Raw genomic sequence first — 18,454 nt, forward strand, 5'->3', positions numbered from 1 at the left:
CTGTTTTTAAAATCACTTTTATTGAGATATCATTTATGTACAATAAAAATGCACCCATCTTAAGTGTAAAGTTCAATGAGTTTTGACAAATCTGTGCGCCCGTGCAACCACCACCACAATCGTTATATAGAATATTTCCAACACCTCAGAAAGTTCTCCCATGCCTTTTTGCAGTCAACCCTCCTCTCATGGCCCCAGGAAACCTCTGCTGTGCTCTCTGCCACCATAGATTAGTTTTGCCTATTTTAGAATTTCTATAAACGAAAGCACACACACAGTACATATTCTTTTCCTCTAGCTTCTTTTGATTGTCTGTTTATTTTAATGCTTATAGAGCATACTTATGTTTACATGTGTCATAGTTTATGCCTCCTGTGTTAGATAACTGTTGGAAATAATAAAATAATAGGCAGGATACAACATGGGTTCATAAATTCCACTTATTATTAGCTATTTCAGACGTCATGGAATGCAAAATGAACAGAGTTTTTAATATGTCTTTCCCCACTTCTGAAAACTTTACTTCATGAAGCACTTAGGGACCCTCAGAATAGCATTTTATTTTTTATTTTTATTTTATTTTTATTTTTTGAGACAGAATCTCGCTCTGTCGCCCAGGCTGGAGTGCAGTGGCGTGATCTCAGCTCACTGCAACCTCTGCCTCCTGGGTTCAAGCGATTCTCATGCATCAGCCTCCCAAGTAGCTGGGACTATAGGCATGCACCACTACTCCTGGCTAATTTTTTATATTTTTAGTAGAAATGGAGTTTTACCATGTTGGCCAGGCTGGTCTCGAACTCCTGACCTCAGGTGATCCACCCGCCTCAGCCTCCCAAAGTGCTGGGATTATAGGCGTGAGCCACCGCACCCGGCAGCATTTCATTTTTGAGACGACATTTACAATCTGCCCTGTCCTTTTGGAGAAGTTTAGTTTCTAAAGCCAACCCCAGGATGCACCTTGTTTCTACTCTGGTACCAGCTGAACCGTCTTCTGTCACTCAGCCCCCTCCATGTCCTCTCCTGACACCGAGTCCCTTTGGGTTTTATGGAGCTCACCTAACCAGTTCGGCCCAGGCTGTAATGAGAGGGACCAGTGGAGTGTAAATTCCTGCAGGTGCAGGACAAGGGGGTTGAGAGGGCTCTCACACCAGATGTCCCCTCAGCTCGAAGGGCAGAGAATCAGGTTCCAGAGTGTCCAAGTCTCCGGCCACCTGGTCATAGATTCCTCTTGGATCCTGATATGTGTCTTCAGGCCAGTGGAGGTCCCAGGGGCCCTGACAGGCAAAAAGTGGAGTTAGAACCATGGAGAGATGCCCTGTAGGTCTTCATTGAAGATCTGGGGGATACACGCCCCTGCTTAACTTTCCAGAAAAAAGTGTTTTAGCTTTTACTAAAATCCCAACATATACAAAAAAGGAGTGTGATTATAATGAATGCTTATGATGAACCCCATGTGCTTATCACCTGACTTCAACAATATCAGGCTGGGCACGGTGGCTCATGCCTATAATTCCAGCACTTTGGGATGCCAAAGCAGGAGGATTGCTTGAGACCAGGAGTTCGAGACCAGCCTGGGCAACATAGTGAGATCCTGTATCTACAAAAAATAATTTTATTTTTCTTAGACAGGGTCTGGCTCTGTCACCCAGGCTGGAGTGCAATGGCACGATCTTAGCTCCCTGCAACCTCCACCTTCTGGGCTCAATCCATCCTCCCACTTCAGCCTCCCAAGTAGCTGGGACTACAGGCATGCATCACCACACCCAGCTAACTTTTGAATTTTTTTTTTTTTAAAAGACGAGGTTTCCATTGTTGCCCAGGCTGGTCTTGAACTCCTGAGTTCAATTGATCCACCCGTCTCAGCCTCCCAAAGTGCTGGGATTATAAGTCACTGGGATTATGAGCCACTGCACTGAGCCTATAAAAAATATTTTTAAAGAAATTAGCTAGGTGTGGTGGTGAGTGCCTATAGTCCTAGATACTCAGGAGGCTAAGGTAAGAGGATCGCTTGAGCCCCGGAGGTCAAGGCTGCAGTAAGCCATGATCATGCCACTGCACTCCCGCCTGGGTGACAGACTGAGACTATCTCAAAAAAAGAAAAAAAGAAAAAAGAAAAAACCAGTAGCAACCCTTGGTCAATTGATTTATCTATATTTCTATCTTGTTCCCCTCCCCTACTAACTGGATTATTTTGAAGCAAGCCCAAGATACCCAATGATTTCATGTTAGAAAAATAATGTAAATGTCAGAAATATAAAACCTTTAGGCCGAGCATGGTGACTCATGCCTGTAATCCTAGCATTATGGGAGGCCAAGGCAGGTGGATCACTTGAGATCAGGATTCGAGACCAGCCTGGGCAATGGGCAAAACCCCGTCTCTACTAAAAATACAAAAATTAGCCGGGCATGATGGTGCATGCCTGTAATCCCAGCTACCTGGGAGGCTGAGGCAGGAGAATCGCTTGAACCTGGGAGGTGGAGGTTGCAGTGAGCTGAGATTGCGCTACTGCACTCTAGCCTGGGTTACAGAGCGAGCCTCCATCTCAAAAATAAATAAATAAATAAAATTTTTAAAAATGAAAACTTTAAAAGCCCATGTTATCAGGTATGGCAACTGTGGACTGTAAGTTATGATTATATTGTCCTGTGAATTTCCAAAACAGTTCCCTAATCATAATAGAAAAACGAAGCAAAGCAAAACCAAACAAACAACAACAACAAAAAGAACATGAATGGTAGCCCTAACTGGGGATGTATTTTGTTCTAGGGCTGGGAGAAAATGATTATTTTAGTTCAGCAAACTTTAGAGCAGATTGGCCCATGCTCCAAATATGGCCTGCCGCCTGCTTTTTTGTACTGCCCAAGAGCTAAGAATGGTTTTTATTTTTTTCTTTTTCTTTTTCTTTTTTTTTTGAGACGGAGTCTTGGTCTGTCGCCCAGGCTGGAGTGCAGTGGTGCAATCTTGGCTCACTGCAACCTCCGCCTTCCGGGTTTAAGCGATTCTCCTGCCTAGCTTCCCGAGTAGGTGGGACTACAGGCGCCAGCCACCACACCCGGCTTTTTGTATTTTTAGTAGAGAGGGGTTTCACCATGTTGGTCAGACTGGTCTCAAACTTCTGACCTTGTCACCCGCCCGCCTCGGCCTCCCAAAATGCTGGGATTATAGGCATGAGCCACCGTGCCCGGCCTGGTTTTTCATTTTTTAATTGTTGGGGAAAAATGAAAAAAGATAACATTTGTGACATAGAAAAATTACATGAAGTTCAAATTACAGTGTCCAAAAATAAAGTTTTGTAGGAACATAGCCACACTCATTCATTTATGCATCGTCTATGGCTGCTTTTACTTTACCATGGCAGAGTTTGTGTAGAGTTTGAGGAAGACCGTATGTCCCACACAGCCCAAAGCATTTACTATCCGGCCCTTTTCGGAAAAAGCGCGCAGCCTCCATCTGCGCTTTAGAGAGTGCATATGGTCCAGCACCATGGACAGCGCTTTGCGCCATGCTGGTGAGGAGCTAGGATCTGACAACAGTCCCGGTATCGGAGGTCGTTCACAGAGACAGAAGGAAATCCTTGGCCCAGAGGTGCCAGAGCATCAGCCAAAGCCACATAGGAAATCAGGGGTTCTGTCCCATCTCCCTAACTGTGCAGCAATGGGTGGGGATTGGCTGGTGGTCAAAGTGCCTGTCTGTTGTTTTTGCCTGTACAGCCACCATCCTCACTTCCCTGTGAGCTCTCTGTCCCTCTCCCACTCTCAGCCCAGTGACCTGAGTGGGGCTGGCCCCTACTCCCTGATCCCATGGTGAACCGACCCAGGCCTCTCCTCTTAGCATATTCCATCCCCTGACTCAGGGATGTGTTCAGTGATGAGAATGTGACCCAAGCTAGACCAATTAAGTGTCAGCATTGGGCATTTGGGGCCACTGGAAAACAGGTATTCTCTTCCTTTGAAGATTTCTAATCTCGTAGGATACAAATCTAGATTTTCTGGGAACATTTTTTCCCTTTCTTTTTTGAAACATGGTCTCTCAGGCTGGAATGCAGTGGCACAATCAGGGCTCATGGCAGCCTCAACTTCCCTGGCTCAGGCATTCCTCCTACCTCAGCCTCCTGAGTAGCTGAGACCACAGGCATGCACCACCATGCCCAGTTAATTTTTTAAACTTTTTTTTTTGAGACAGAGTCTTGCTCTGTTGCCCAGGCTGGAGTGCAGTGGCATGATCTCGGCTCACTGCAACCTCTGCCTCCTGGGTTCAAGCGATTCTCCTGCATCAGCCTCCCAAGTAGCCGGGATTACAAGTGTGTGCCACCACATCCAGATAATTTTTGCATTTTTTGTAGAAATGGGGTTTCACCATGTTGGCCAGGCTGGTCTCGAACTCTTGACCTCAGGTAATCCACCCACCTCAGCCTCTCAGAGTGCTGGGATTACAGGTGTGAGCCACCATGCTCGGCTTAACTTTTTTTTTTTTAAAGATGGGGTATTATTGTGTTGCCCAGGCTGGTCTCCAACACCTGGGCTCAAGCAATCCACCTACCTCAGCCTGCTGAGATTAGAGATATGAGCCGTGACCATGCCTAGCCATAAGAACATTTTTAGGGAGGAAATTCTGGGCCCAGCTGGGCCTGATGACAATTGTATGCCTTGATTTTTCAGTTGAATGGGCCCCCAAATTCTCTCTTTCTCTCTCTTTAACCAGTGGAGTAGATATGGCTAATTATCTTTAAAAATTCATGTCTACTTCCTTCCACAGTAGCAGAATTGCAGCAAGACACATCACTGCTAAGCTAGACCACATTTCACAGCCTCCTTTGCCGTCAGATGTGACCATGTGACTCTCTTCCCACCAGGGGAGTGAGAGCAGAGTGGTGTGCACCATTTCTGGGCCTGGGCCACAAGGCAGGGTTGTGCCTCCTCCACATTCTTTCACCTTTTCCCATGGATTGAACCCCCAGTGAACTGGCTTATTCATGTAGACTCGGTTGACTTGAGCAGGGCCACTCACGTCTGACTGAAAAAGAAATAGACTGCCTTCTTTTTTTCAGAGACAGGGTCTTGCTCTGTTGCCCAAGCTGGAGTGCAGTGGCACCATCATGGCTCACCGCAGCCTCCAACTCCTGAGCTCAAGGGATCCTCCTGGCTCAGCCTCCTGAGTAGCTGAGACTACAGGTGCACACCTCCATGCCTGGCTCATTTTAAAAAATGTTTTGTAGAGACAAATCACTATATTGCCCAGGCTTGTCTCAAACTCATGGGCTCAAGCGATCCTCCTGCCTTGGCCTCCCAAAGTGTTGGGATTACAGGCATGGACCATCATGCCCAGCCGACTGTCTTTAAGCCACTGGATCATGGTCAGGCCTCTTTGTTACAGCAGCTAGCTGGCCCTAACTAATACAAGCAATAGGAGGTAGGCTCCCAGCACTAGCCAGGAAGGATGGTTGCTGATGCAAAGCTTCTCACCATCTGCACTTCATCGTAGAGGGGTCCCCAGGCTCCAGACGGGGGGTACGTTCTTTCTACCTCATCATACAAGTGCCCAGGGAAGGCCATATCCTCATCTTCACCTGTGAAACCTGGAGTTGGAGTGGAAGGGAGACACGATCAAGGCACCCAGTCCAGGCGTCGGGGGTACCTCTGAGTGGGGGAATCCTGACGTGGTCCTAACTCACCTCGGGAATAAGACACCTCCTCCTGCGTCGGGGGCAGCTGGGGGCTGAAGTCCCTCAGGGAGCGGTAATACGGCTCTGCCTCTGTTGTGCTGACCTGTTCCCCACACGCAAAACAAACAAAGCCCTTTCCATCCTCTGACCCCACTGTGCCCAGAAGGGCAATGATCAACCTGATGCTAACGGCAGGACTTCAGTCGCCGTCGGTGCCCTGATTGTGGGGTCGCCAGGGCCACCCCCACTTACCGTGGAGCTCTGAGTGTCCCGCTCTCCCGTCCACTGGCTCTCCTCATATTCGTTCCTGACTCGGTCCTCTTCCGACCTTCCAGGATGAAGGTGTGGGGGGAAGTTGAGTGCTGCCCCCCGCCACCAGTCTCCCCCAAACCTCCCTCAGAGCCTTCTTTACAGAAAAATATCCCCACTTACCCTGCCTCTGTCTTCTCTGAGATGCCTGAAGGAAACAGGAATAAAGGGCTCAGTGACCCTATACAAGCCCCCCTCCCCGGCCCCAGGAAGACCTTCAGTATGCAGCAACCACAGGGTTCCCTATCACCCTCAGGTCTCCACCCTGGCAGGGAAGGGTCTCTCCTCACCCTCAGCAAGACGCCTGAGTCTCCGCTGCCAGAGGACCCCCCCGACACAGGAGGCATTGGAGAGGAGCAGAAGCCCCCCAAGAGCGAACAGCACAGGCAGCAGGGGCAGCCCCGAGGGTCCTAGGGGTGGAAGATACCCCTCAGTGAATCCCAGACAACAGGCTGTAGGCCAGGGGTGGGTCTCCCCGAGAAAGTGTAGCCCTGACCAAGTCCCTCCCCCAGGGTCAGAGAAACAGATGGGCAGAGGTCTCTGTGCCCACCCTTTCTGCCCACCCAAGGGCAGGTGGCTTCTTTCTTACGTCAAGCCATTAGCAAAACTTCCTCCGTTTGCTTGAACTCTGCAAACTCAGAACGGAACTCTGGACTCAGGAGGGAGCTTCAGCTCCTTAGCTGGGCACTGAAGACTTTCTGTGGTCCAGCCTCTTCCCACGCCTCCAGCCATGCCCACCAAACTTAGACCCTGGTGCTGGACTGTCCAGCCACACAAATCAACCACCAGCTGTTTCCAGAATCACTGAAGCAAATTCACACCTCAGAGCTTTGGAATAGTTAAGTGTCTGTCCTCAAATGTCCTTTCTTCTCAAGCAAACTTCTGTTTGCCTTTCAAATTCCATCTCAAGGTCAGGCGCTGCAGCACATGCCTGTAATCCCAGCATGTTGGGAGGTCAAGGTGGGAGAATCACTTGAGCCTAGGAGCTCAAGACCAGCCTAGGCAACATAGTGAGGATGATTCTTTACAAAAAAATTTAAAAATTTAGCAGCATGGTGGTGCATGTCTATAGTCCCAGCTACTCGGGACACTGAAGCAAGAGGATTGCTTGAACCCGGTAAGTCAAGGCTCCAGTGAGCTATGATAGCACCACTGCACTCCAGCCTGGGCAGCAGAGCAAGACCCTGCCTCTGAAAAGGACTTCTTTATTTTATTTTGTTTTTTAATTAAGATGGAGTTGGCTGGGCACGGTGGCTCACGCCTATAATCCCAGCACTCTGGGAGGCTGAGGGGGGTGGATCACAAGGTCAGGAGTTCAAAACCAGCCTGGCCGATATGGTAAAACCCTGTCTCTACTAAAATACAAAAAATTAGCTGGGTGTGGTGGCAGGCACCTGTAGTCCCAGTTACTTGGGAGGCTGAGGCAGGGGAATCACTTGAACCGGGGAGGCAGAAGTTGCAGTGAGCCGAGATCACGCTACTGCACTCCAGCCTGGGTGACAGAATGAGACTCTGTCTCAAAAAAAAAAAAAAAAAAAAAGAGTCTCACTCTTTCACCCAGGCTGGAGTGCAGTGGCATGATCTTGGCTCACTGCAACCTCCACCTGCAGGGTTCAAGCGATTCTTCTCCCTCAGCCTCCCAAGTAGCTGGGATTACAGGCGCATGCCACCACACCCGGCTAATTTTTTTTTTTTTTTTTTTGTATTTTTAATAGAGACGGAGTTTCGCCATGTTGGACAGGCTGTTCTTGAACTCCTGGCTTCAAGTGGTCTGCCCACCTTGGCGTCCCAAAGTGCTGGCATTATAGGCGCGAGCCACCGTGCCCAGCCTCAAATGACTTCTTTCCACCAACTTCCATCCCAGCCAATATCAGGCTGACTTGGCTGCTATATCCCTGAGGACAAGGCTGAACCCCTCTAAGTAGGCATCTGTTGGGCGGGCAATCTCCCCTGTCTTCTACTAATAGCACTTTTTTCCCCTGGGGAGAACAGCCACTCCCCAATCTCAGTCTTGGGTTCAGGCAGGACTCCATAGTGGGCACATGGCCCGGCCTGGAAAATAAGAGTCTCCATTCCTCTCTCCACAGTGATTGTTTAGACACAGGCATTTGACCCAACGTGTGTTTTTAACAAAACATTTAGGACAATTCTACTAGCTGTCAAGAGGATGGAGGTGGAGGAGGGCTTCTCTGCCCCTCTGATTGAAGAAACTCAGAAAGAAGCCACCACAGATGAAGGCAAAGTTGAGAGAGGGTGAGAAACAGATCGCTGGTGACATTTTTGAGCACCTGAAAGTGGCCACACTTGGAATTTTTTATTTCATATACCAAGACTTTTTTTTTTTTTTTTCTTGAGACAGGGTCTCAACTCTGTTGCCCAGGCTGCAGTGCAGTGGTGTGAGCTCGGCTCATTGAAGGCTCAACCTCCTGGGCTCAATCAATCCTCCCGCATCAGCCTCCTGAGTAGCTGGGACTGTAGGCATGCACCGCCATGCCTGGCTAATTTGTTTTGTTTTTGTTTTATAGAGATGGGGTTTCACCATGTTGCCCAGGTTTGTCTCCAACGTCTGGGCTCAAGTGATCTACCTGCCTCAGCCTCCCAAAGTTCCGGGATTATAGGCATGAGCCACTGTGCCCAGCCAAGCCATTCTTTTTCGTGTTGACAAAACAGCTGCATTTCTGTCACTTGCAACCTTTTTCTCGGGCTCTGAAGGGGATTTTTTGCCAAATGGTTGCAATCGTCTCCCAGTAGTCACATCCTTGAGTGCAGGGCCTTTCCACACTGACTCTGTGTTGAGCCATGTGACTTGCTTTGGCCAATGAGACACAACTATGACAGAATCAGCTAGTAAATTGGAATGTACTCTCTTGCTGCTTTTGACCCCCGTGACCACCTCCATGTGAAAAAGTCAAGAAGAGACACGCGCCCAGTTATCTCCATTGTTCCAACCAAGAGCCAGATGACTATCAGAAGTGTGGGAAGGGGGCAACCCTAGACCACCCGGTCCAGTGGAGCTGCCAGCTGACTGCAGAGATGATTTAAGCCAGCCCAGACCAGCACTGTTCCGCCAGACTCAGAATCATGAGAAAGAATGTTGCTATAAGCACCCATGTTTGGGGTGGTTCATTATACAGCAAAAGCTAACTGATGCAGGCTTCTTACAGGACATGGAGTGAGCTAATTCTTACGCAATTAAACTAAATTTGGAAGAGAAGAAAATTTATCACTCCAGGCAAGAGGAAGATCTAAGAAAAAAAAAATTGGCCAGATGCAGTGGCTCACGCCTGTAATCCCAGCACTTTGGGAGGCTGAGGTGGGTGAATCACGAGGTCAGGAGTAAAAGACCATCCTGGCTAACGCGGTGAAACCTCATCTCTACTAAAAATACAAAAAATTAGCTGGGCGTGGTGGCACGTGCCTGTAGTCCCAGCTACTCGGGAGGCTGAGGCAGGAGAAGAAGCCGGGAGGTGGAGATTGCAGTCAGCCGAGATCGCACCACTGCACTCCAGCCTGGGCAACAAACAGAGCAAGACTCCGTCTCAAAAAATATATAAAATAAAAAAAAATAAAAAATGCCGAGTGCCATAGCTCATGCCTGTTATCCCAGCACTTTGGGAAGCTGAGGCAGGCAGATCACTTGAGGTCGGGAGTTCGAGACCAGCCTGGCCAACATGGTGAAACCCTGTCCCTACTAAAAAAGTACAACAATTAGCCAGGTGTGGTGGCAGGTGCCTGTAATCCCAGCAACTCGGGAGGCTAAGGCAAAAGAATCGCTTGAACCTGGGAGGTGGAGGTTTCAGTGAGCCAAGATTTTGCCACTTCACTCCAGCCTGGGCAACAGAATGAGACTCTGTGTCAAAAAAAAAAAAAAAAAAAGAAAGAAAGAAAGAAAGAAAGAAAGAAAGAAAAAAGAGGAAGCTCTAAGGAGTCTGCAAGTCTGCAATTCTGCAGGGACAGAACTAAGTCTTTTTTTTTTTTTTTTTTTTTTTTGAGATAGGGTCTCCCTCTGTTGCCAAGGCTGGAGTGCAGTGGCTCAGTCATAGCTCACTGCATCCTCCAACTCCTGGGCTTATGCAATCCTCCCACCTCAGCCTTCTGAGTAGTTGGGACTACAGGCACATGCCACTACACCCAGCTATTTTTTATTTTTGCAAAGATGGAGTCTTGCTATGTTGCCCAAGCTGGTCTCAAACTCCTGGGCTCAAGTGATCACATGCCTTGGCCTCCCAAAGTGTTGGGATTACAGGCGTGAGCTACTGAGCTTGGCCAGAACTAAGTCGTTAAGCAGCTGTGACTACAAGCAGAGGAGGTAGGGTCAGAGACCAGGAGGTTCCATTCTCAGGGGAGCTGGGAGGGATCAGGGGACTGAGGACTTGCCTGAAGGTGGCTCTGTGGGCAGCTGGTCTTCAGGTTCTCCAGAAGGCTGGTCGAGACCTGGGGGGTGGATATAGAGATTGTGACTTAACACTAAGAATCTGAGATAAGCTTTAAATATTTCTCAGCCTCTTCTTAAGTCTATTAGATTCATGGGAACTGGTATATAACTGCTTAAGAATATTTCAAAGAGAGCTAGAAATTGGTGATAATAATGACAATACTATTAATAGCAATTCTAATGGTAATGCTAATGCTAAGAAAAATTTGTTTTTTGAGACTGAACCTCTCTCTATTGCCCAGGCTGGAGTGCAGTGGTGCAATCTCAGCTCACTGAAACCTCTGCCTCCCGGGTTCAAGCAATTCTCATGCTTCAGCCTCCTGAGTAGCTGGGATTACAGACGTGAGCCACCACACCGGGCTAATTTTTGTATTTTTAGTAGAGACGAGGTTTCACCATGTTCACCAGGCTGGTGTCAAACTCCTGACCTCAAGTAAGGACACTTTTTTACTTGAGGCTCACACCTGTAATCCCAGCTACTTGGAAGGCTAAGGCAGGAGAATTGCTTGAACCTGGGAGGCGGAGGTTGCGGTGAGCTGAGATTGTACCACTGTACTCCAGCCCAGTTGACAGAGCAAGACTCCATCCACCTGCCTCAGCCTCCCAAAGTGCTGGGATTACAGGCCTGAGCCACTGCACCCGGGCAATTTTTTTTTTTTCCCCGAGACGGAGTCTTGCTCTGTCACCCAGGCTGGAGCGCAGTGGCGCAATCTCGGCTCACTGCAACCTCCGCCTCCCAGGTTCAAGCAATTCTCCTGCCTCAGCCTCCCAAGTAGCTGGGACTACAGGCACCTGCCACCACGCCTGGCTAATTTTTTGTATTTTTAGTAGAGATGGGGTTTCACCATGTTGGCCAGGCTAGTCTCAAACTCCTGACCTCGTGATTCGCCCACCTCGGCCTTCCAGAGTGCTGGGATTACAGGCGTGAGCCACTGCTCCTGGCCATTTTTTTTTTTTTAAAGAGACAGAGTCTCACTCTGTCGCTCAGGCTGGAGTGCAGTGGTATGATCATAGCTCACTGCAGCCTCAACCTCCTGGGCTCAAGCTATCCTCCCGCCTCAGACTCCTGATTAGCTGGGACTACAGGCATGCACCACCATGCCTGGCCCAAAAATTAATTGTTGATGAGCACTTTCGGTGTGCAAGGTCCTTTTCACCCGAATTATCAATTTGTTGAGTTAACCAAAAAAGACTTTGGGCTCTCGATCCCTTAATAAAGGTACAAGTTCTAAAGCAAAGGAGGCAAGTGTCATACTTTATGTTTTAGTGTTCAAGGGAAGACTGGAGTGGGGTGGGGGGAAGAGCAGAGAAGATTGTAGGGGTGAGAAAGTGTCCTTACTTCCATTGAGAAAAAGCCTGCTCTGTCAGGAAGAGGAAAACAGAAAGAAGAAGCTTGCAGCCAGGAGTGGTGGCACACGCCTGTAATCCCAGCACTTTGAGAGACTGAGGCAGGTGGATCACCTGAGGTTAGGACTTTGAGACCAGCCTGGCCAACATGGTGAAACCCCGTCTCTACTAAAAATACAAAAATTAGCCAGGCGTGGTGGTATGCACCTGTAATCCCAGCTACTTGGAAGGCTAAGGCAGGAGAATCGCTTGAACCTTGGAGGCAGAGGTTGCAGTGAGCCGAGATCATGCCACTGTACTCCAGCCTGAGTGACAGAGCAAGATTCCATTGCAAAAAAAAAAAAAGAAAAGGAAAGAAAAGAGAGAAAGAAAAAGAAACTGAGCCACAAAGATCTGTGCTATATATTTTTAGAAACTGAGACACTTGCCTACGGTCACACAACTAAGAGGTAGCAGAGAGGGGATTTGAACCCAAGCTTCTCTGAACCAGGCTCTGAAGGATTTACCACTACAGTAATACTGTGCCTATCAGAATTGTAACATATTCATCATATTCAAGGAATTTGTCCTTCTCATCCAACTTGCTGAATTTATTGAAATAAAGTTATTCATAATATTCCCTAATTATCCTCTTAATGTCTGTGGAGTCTGTGGTAACGTCCCTTCTTCCATTCCTGTTATTGGTAACTTGTATTTTCTCCCTTTTATTTGTCTTAATCGGCTTTATAAATGTTATCGATTTTTTTCAAATAACCAGCTTCTGGTTTCATTGATTTTCTCAATTGTTTTTCTGTTTTCTAATTCATTCATTTCTGCGCTTACCATTATTATTTTCTTCTTTCTGTTTACTTTGGGTTTAATTTGTTCGTCTTTTATTAGCTTCTTTCTTTCTCTCTCTCTCTCTCTCTCTCTCTCTCTCTCTCTTTCTTTCTTTAGATGGAGTTTTGCTCTTGTTGCCCAGGCTGGAGTGCAATGGCACCATCTCTGCTCACTGCAACCTCTGCCTCCCAGGTTCAAGTGATTCTCTTGCCTCAGCCTCCCAAGTAACTGGGATTACAGGCATGTGCCACCACACCCGGCTAATTTTGTATTTTCAGTAGAGACAGGGTTTTTCCATGTTGGTCAGGCTGGTCTCAAACTCCCGACCTCAAGTAATACACCCGCCTTGGCCTCTCAAAGTGCTGAGATTACAGGCATGAGCCACAGTTTCTTAAGATGAAAACTTAGAATATGCATTTGAGGTTATTCTCTTTAAAAAAAAAACAAAAACAAAAACAAAAACTAGGCCAGTCGTGGTGGCTCACACCTGTAATCCCAACACTTTGGGAGACCGAAGCTGGTGGATCACCTGAGGTCAGGAGTTCGAGATCAGCCTGGACAACATGGTGAAACTCTGTCTCTACTAAAAATACAAAAAATTACAGGTGCATGCCTGTAATCCCAGCTACTTGGGAGGCTGAGGCAGGAAAATTGCTCAAACCCAGGAGGCAGGGTTGCAGTGAGCCGAGACGGCACCATTGCACTCCACCCTGGGCAACAAGAACAAAACTGCGTCTCAAAACAAAAACAAACAAACAAAAAGTGGCCAAGCGTGGTGGCTCACGCCTGTAATCTCAGCATTTTGGGAGGCCAAGGCAGGTGGATCACCTGAGGTCAGGAGTTCAAGACCAGCCTGGCCAACATGGCGAAACCCCGTCTCTACTAAAAATACTAAAATTAGCTGGGCATGGTGGCACTTGCCTGTAATCCCAGCTACTTAGGAGGCTGAGGCAGGAGAATCGCTTGAACCCGGGAGGCGGAGGTTGTAGTGAGCCAAGATCGTGCCACTGCACTCCAGCCTGGGTGGCAGAGTGAGACTCCATCTCAAAAATAAAAAATAAGGCCGGGCATGGTGGCTCAGGCCTATGATTCTAGCACTTTGGGAGGCCAAGGTGAGTGGATCACAAGGTCAGGTGTTCGAGACCAGCCTGACCAACATGGTGAAACCACGTCTCTATTAAGAATACAAAATTAGCTGGGGGTGGTGGCACATGCCTGTAATCCCGGTTACTCGGAAGACTGAGTCAAGAGAATTGCTTGAACCCAGGAGATGAAGGTTGCAGTGAGCCAAGATCACACCATTGCACTCCAGCCTGGGCAACAAGAGTGAAACTCCGTCTCAAAAAAATAAAAAAAAATTAAATAATTAAATAAAATAAAAAACTAAAATAAGCACTTAATGCTATAAATTTCCCTCTAAGTACTGCTTTAACTGCAACCTCAAATTTTTATATGTTTTCATTTTCATTTAATTCAAACTATTTTCTAATTTCCCTTGGTCATTAATCACATTCAGATAGTATGGGTTGTGGTTAACGGTTGGTCTCAAGTTCATCTGCCTGAGTTTCAATCTCATCTTTATCTTTTACTAGTTGTGTGACCTTGGACAATTTGCTTAACAGCTATAGGCCTCAGTAACTCACCATAAAAGGGGAATAATATTGACTTCACCATACTACCCTACACATCCTCTGAGGAACACTCCAACCTGCCCAAGCCTCCCTTCCCACCTGGGGTAGTGATGGGAAGCTGGGTCCCTTTGTCAGCCAGTCCACTGTCCCCCAAGGCATTACTGGCCAGCAGCCAGACCCTGTATCTTGTAGAAGGCTGTAGACCAGTCAGCGTGAAGGTGGTGGCCTGGGGTGGTAGGACATCCACATAATGGAACCCTGGAGTCCCCAGGGCCTCATACCTGCAGGACAGGGGGATAGTCAATTCAGGGAAGTGCCCTAGCCCATTCCCTTCCCTCCTGCCTCGACAAGGACCCACCTGATGCAGAACCTCTGTGGCAGGCCCCCATCAAAGCCAGGCTTCCACTCCAGCCCCACGGAGTGTGGGGTCAGACTCACAACCTTTAATCCTGATGGAGGGTCAGGGCGGCCTATGGGGAGAAAGATGGGAAAGCAGTCAGAGGATACAAAAGAATTCCAGAAGATTCTGTCCAGGTTTTCCCTAGGAATTATTTTAAATACACAATCGCTTCTCATTGTTCACAGCATACTCATGTTCTGTAAGGTCATGGTGAACACTGCTCTGGCAAACACCAAACTGTCCCTGTAATCCCAGTACTTTGTGAGACCAAGTCTGAAGGATGCTTGAGCCCAGGAGTTCGAGACCAGCCTGGGCAACATAGCAAGACCCTGTCTCAAATTAAACATTAAAATAAAAAATAATTTTAAAAAGAAGTAAGTGAAAACAAAACCAAAAGAAACAGCAAAAAAATTCAAGACCAAATGGTTACTTCTATGGAAAATGAAGGGTTAGGTTTGTTTCTTTTTTTTTTCTTTTTTTTTAGATGGAGTTTCACTCTTATTGCCCAGGCTGGAGTGTGGTGGTGCAATCTTGGCTCACTGCAACCTCCACCTCCTGGGTTCAAGAAATTCTCCTGCCTCAGCCTCCTGAGTAGCTGGATTACAGGTGCCCGCCACCATGCCCAGCTAAATTTTCATATTTTTAGTAGAGATGGGGTTTCACTATGTTGGCCAGGCTTGTCTCGAACTCCTGACCTCAGGTGATCCACCTGCCTTGGCCTCCCAAAATGCTGGGATTACAGGCATGAGCCACCACGCCTGGCATGGTTAGGTTTCTTTTCTTTTTTTTTTTTTTTTTCCTTTTTTTCTTTTTTGAGATGGAGTCTCGCTGTGTCACCCACGCTGGAGTGCAGTGGTGCGATCTTGACTCATTGCAAGCTCTTCCTCCTGGGTTCACGCCATTCTCATGCCTCAGCCTCCCGAGTAGCTGGGACTACAGGTGCCCGCCACCATGCCCGGCTAATTTGCTGTATTTTTAGTACAGACGGGTTTTCACCATGTTAGCCAGGATGGTCTCGATCTCCTGACCTCGTGATCCACCCGCCTCGGCCTCCCAAAGTGCTGGGATTACAGGTGTGAGCCACCGCACCCGGCAGTTAGGTTTCTTTAAACGTCTCATCATAGCATTTGCGTCAAGCAATCAATACATGAATTTTTTTTTTTTTTTTTTTTTTTGAGACAGAGTCTTGCTCTGTCGCCCAGGCTGGAGTGCAGTGGCGCGAACTCAGCTCACTGCAACCTCCACCTCCTGGGTTCAAACAATTCTTCTGCCTCAGCCTCCCGAGTAACTGGGATTACAAGCGCATGCCATCACGCCCGGCTTTTTTTTTTTTTTTTTAAGTAGAGATGGGGTTTCACCATATTGGTCAGGCTGACCTTGTGATCTGCCCGCCTCAGCCTCCCAAAGTGCTGGGATTACAGGCATGAGCCACCACGCCTGACTAATCCTGGTATTTTCATACTACTGTTAGGAAGAGAAAGAATTCTGTTTCCTCTGGGAATTCTAACAGACCACTGTGAGGGCCCTTAGAATAAAGCCAACACAGAGACATGCAGACATAAGAATGAAGAGGGCTGGGTGTGATGACTCACACCTGTAATCCCACCACTTTGGGAGGCTGAGGCGGGCAGATCACCTGAGGTCAGGAGACCAGCCTGGCCAACATGGTGAAACCCCGTCTCTACTAGAAATACAAAAATTAGCTGGGTGTGGTGGCGGGCACCTGTAATCTCAGCTACTCGGGAGGCTGAGATGAGAGAATTGCTTGAATCCAGGAGGCAGAGGTTGCAGTGAGCCAAGATCGCGCCATCGCACTCCAGCCTGGGTGACAAGAGTGAATCTCCATTTCAACAACAACAACAACAAAAAAAGAATGGAGAGTTGCTGATGACAGCTGAACCTGGATCCAGAAACCCCTGAAAATCTATTTTTCAGTTACTTGAGCTAACAAGTACCCCCTCTCCATCTTTTTTCTTTTCTTTTCTTTTTCTTTTGCCTTTGTTGTGGGTCTCCCTGAAGATCCAGTCTCTGTTAGGATTTTCAGGGCAGGCAAAAACTCCATCCTCACACATACACAGAACTTCCGGTTTCAGAAACATGGGCAGCCCAGGGCCAATCAGGGATGTGGGAATGGATCCAGGGAGCACCCCCTCCCCAACACCCTCACAGTCCCTCCATACTGATGCTGACAAGTTGAATGTTGGTTTGGTCCGAGCCAAGGGCGTTGGTGGCTGTACATGTGAAGAGGGCGTAATCCTGGGCGGCAGACACGTTGGCAATGGTCAGGAGGCTGCTGTGGACACCACCTTGGTGGTATGTGTGCTCCGTGTACCTAGAGAGAAGGTAGGGCACCACTCACCCTTCCATTCACCCAACCACTTATGCTTGGAATCATCTATGCATCCATCCATTAATGTAACCGTCTGCCTATCTATCCATTCATCCATTTATCTTTTCATCCACTCATCCATTCACTCACTCATTCCTCCACCCATTCGTCTTCCTTCTCTGCAGGGACTCAGGGAGGGGAAGTGGGGCTGGAGGTCCAGACCTGGGGCTGGAGTGCTGCCTGGCTGGGCTTGGGCTTACCTGGGATCTTGGAGATCCAGAGGGACCCCGTTTTTTGTCCAAGTGAAAACGATGTTGGGGACACCTCGGGCACGGCAGTGGAGGGTGGCAGAACTGGTGCTGTCTCCAGCTGCAGCCACCTTAGTTAGGGGAGTGGGGTGCTCCACCTGGGGGGCAACTGGGAGGGGATGGGCAGTCAACATGAGCTATGTGGGAGACATGAGGGCTGTGGGTTCAGTGGCAGGTCTTGAAGTCAGGTGTTTGGGTAATACCCACATCTGACAACAAGACGGACCAGCCGTCGTGCTGGAGGCGCCACCCCATTGTCCACAATGCACTGGTAAGCGCCAGCCTGGGCCAGTTTCGCATGGTGAATCCGCAGGCGCCCCGTTGGTCCCCTGGATATCTTCTCCATGTCATCCAGGCTCTGGTCCTCCTCATCTTCTCCCTGGAGGCCCAAGAGTCCAGAATTGGCCTCCCAGTCTAGCCCCAAATCCATCACTGCCCAAACTGTCCCTTCTGTAGCCTCATTCTCCTAGCCACAATCACCCTCCACAGAGGTATTGAAGAAAAAAAAATTCTCCTGTCATCCATCTATCCATTTACTCAATCCATCTTTTCATCCACCAATCCAGGCAACCACCTACCCATCCATTCACCCAACCACTTATGCTTGGAACCATCTATCCGTCCATCCATTCATTTATCCATCTGCTTATCTCTCCATTCATCCATTTATCTTTCCATCCACTCATCGGTTCACTCACTCATTCCTCCACCCATTTGTCTTCCTTCTCTGCACCCATGTATCCACCCCTGTAGCTCTCCACCCATTCACTCAACTATTCACTCACGCTTGCACACCCATAAATACATGCATCTGTTCAGACATTTACCCAGCTACCTATTTATTCATCTTTCCATTGATCTACCCACCCATCCATTCATCAATTCATCCATCATCCTTCCATAGATATCTTTCCTCTGATGGTGTATCCGTCCATCATCTACCCTCTATCCACTGATTTTTCTCCTTCAATCATCTTCCCACCCATCCACTCACCCATTTATCCATCCTTTCACTTGTCCATCTGTTCCTCCATCCACTCACTCATTCATCCACCTGTTCATCCACTTACCTAACTTTTGACCTATCTATCCATCTACCTACCCACTCGCCTGGCTGTCTAGCCATTTATCCATGCATTCATTTTGCCACCAACAGTTATTCATTCTGGGAGCATGCCCTGGCGAGTATATAGTTATACAGGGTCATACAGAT

General features: G+C 48.1%; 1 protein-coding gene across 1 annotated transcript in view; it reads right to left on the bottom strand.

The window, feature by feature from the left end:
- Positions 1–18,454, bottom strand: part of NPHS1 (NPHS1 adhesion molecule, nephrin) — a 27,859-nt gene continuing 9,405 nt past the window's right edge. The window contains exons 18-29 of the mRNA XM_016935727.4: positions 17,449–17,620; positions 17,194–17,350; positions 16,785–16,936; positions 14,563–14,674; positions 14,304–14,485; positions 10,350–10,406; positions 6,263–6,382; positions 6,096–6,120; positions 5,916–5,991; positions 5,673–5,766; positions 5,464–5,576; positions 1–1,274 (exon numbers count right to left, since the gene is read on the bottom strand). Coding sequence (XP_016791216.3) covers positions 1,143–1,274; positions 5,464–5,576; positions 5,673–5,766; positions 5,916–5,991; positions 6,096–6,120; positions 6,263–6,382; positions 10,350–10,406; positions 14,304–14,485; positions 14,563–14,674; positions 16,785–16,936; positions 17,194–17,350; positions 17,449–17,620 — 1,392 coding nt within the window. The 3' untranslated portion in view covers positions 1–1,142. The remainder of the gene's footprint in view (positions 1,275–5,463; positions 5,577–5,672; positions 5,767–5,915; positions 5,992–6,095; positions 6,121–6,262; positions 6,383–10,349; positions 10,407–14,303; positions 14,486–14,562; positions 14,675–16,784; positions 16,937–17,193; positions 17,351–17,448; positions 17,621–18,454) is intronic.

Source organism: Pan troglodytes, chromosome 20 (assembly GCF_028858775.2).
Source record: "Pan troglodytes isolate AG18354 chromosome 20, NHGRI_mPanTro3-v2.0_pri, whole genome shotgun sequence".
Lineage (NCBI taxonomy): Eukaryota > Metazoa > Chordata > Mammalia > Primates > Hominidae > Pan > Pan troglodytes.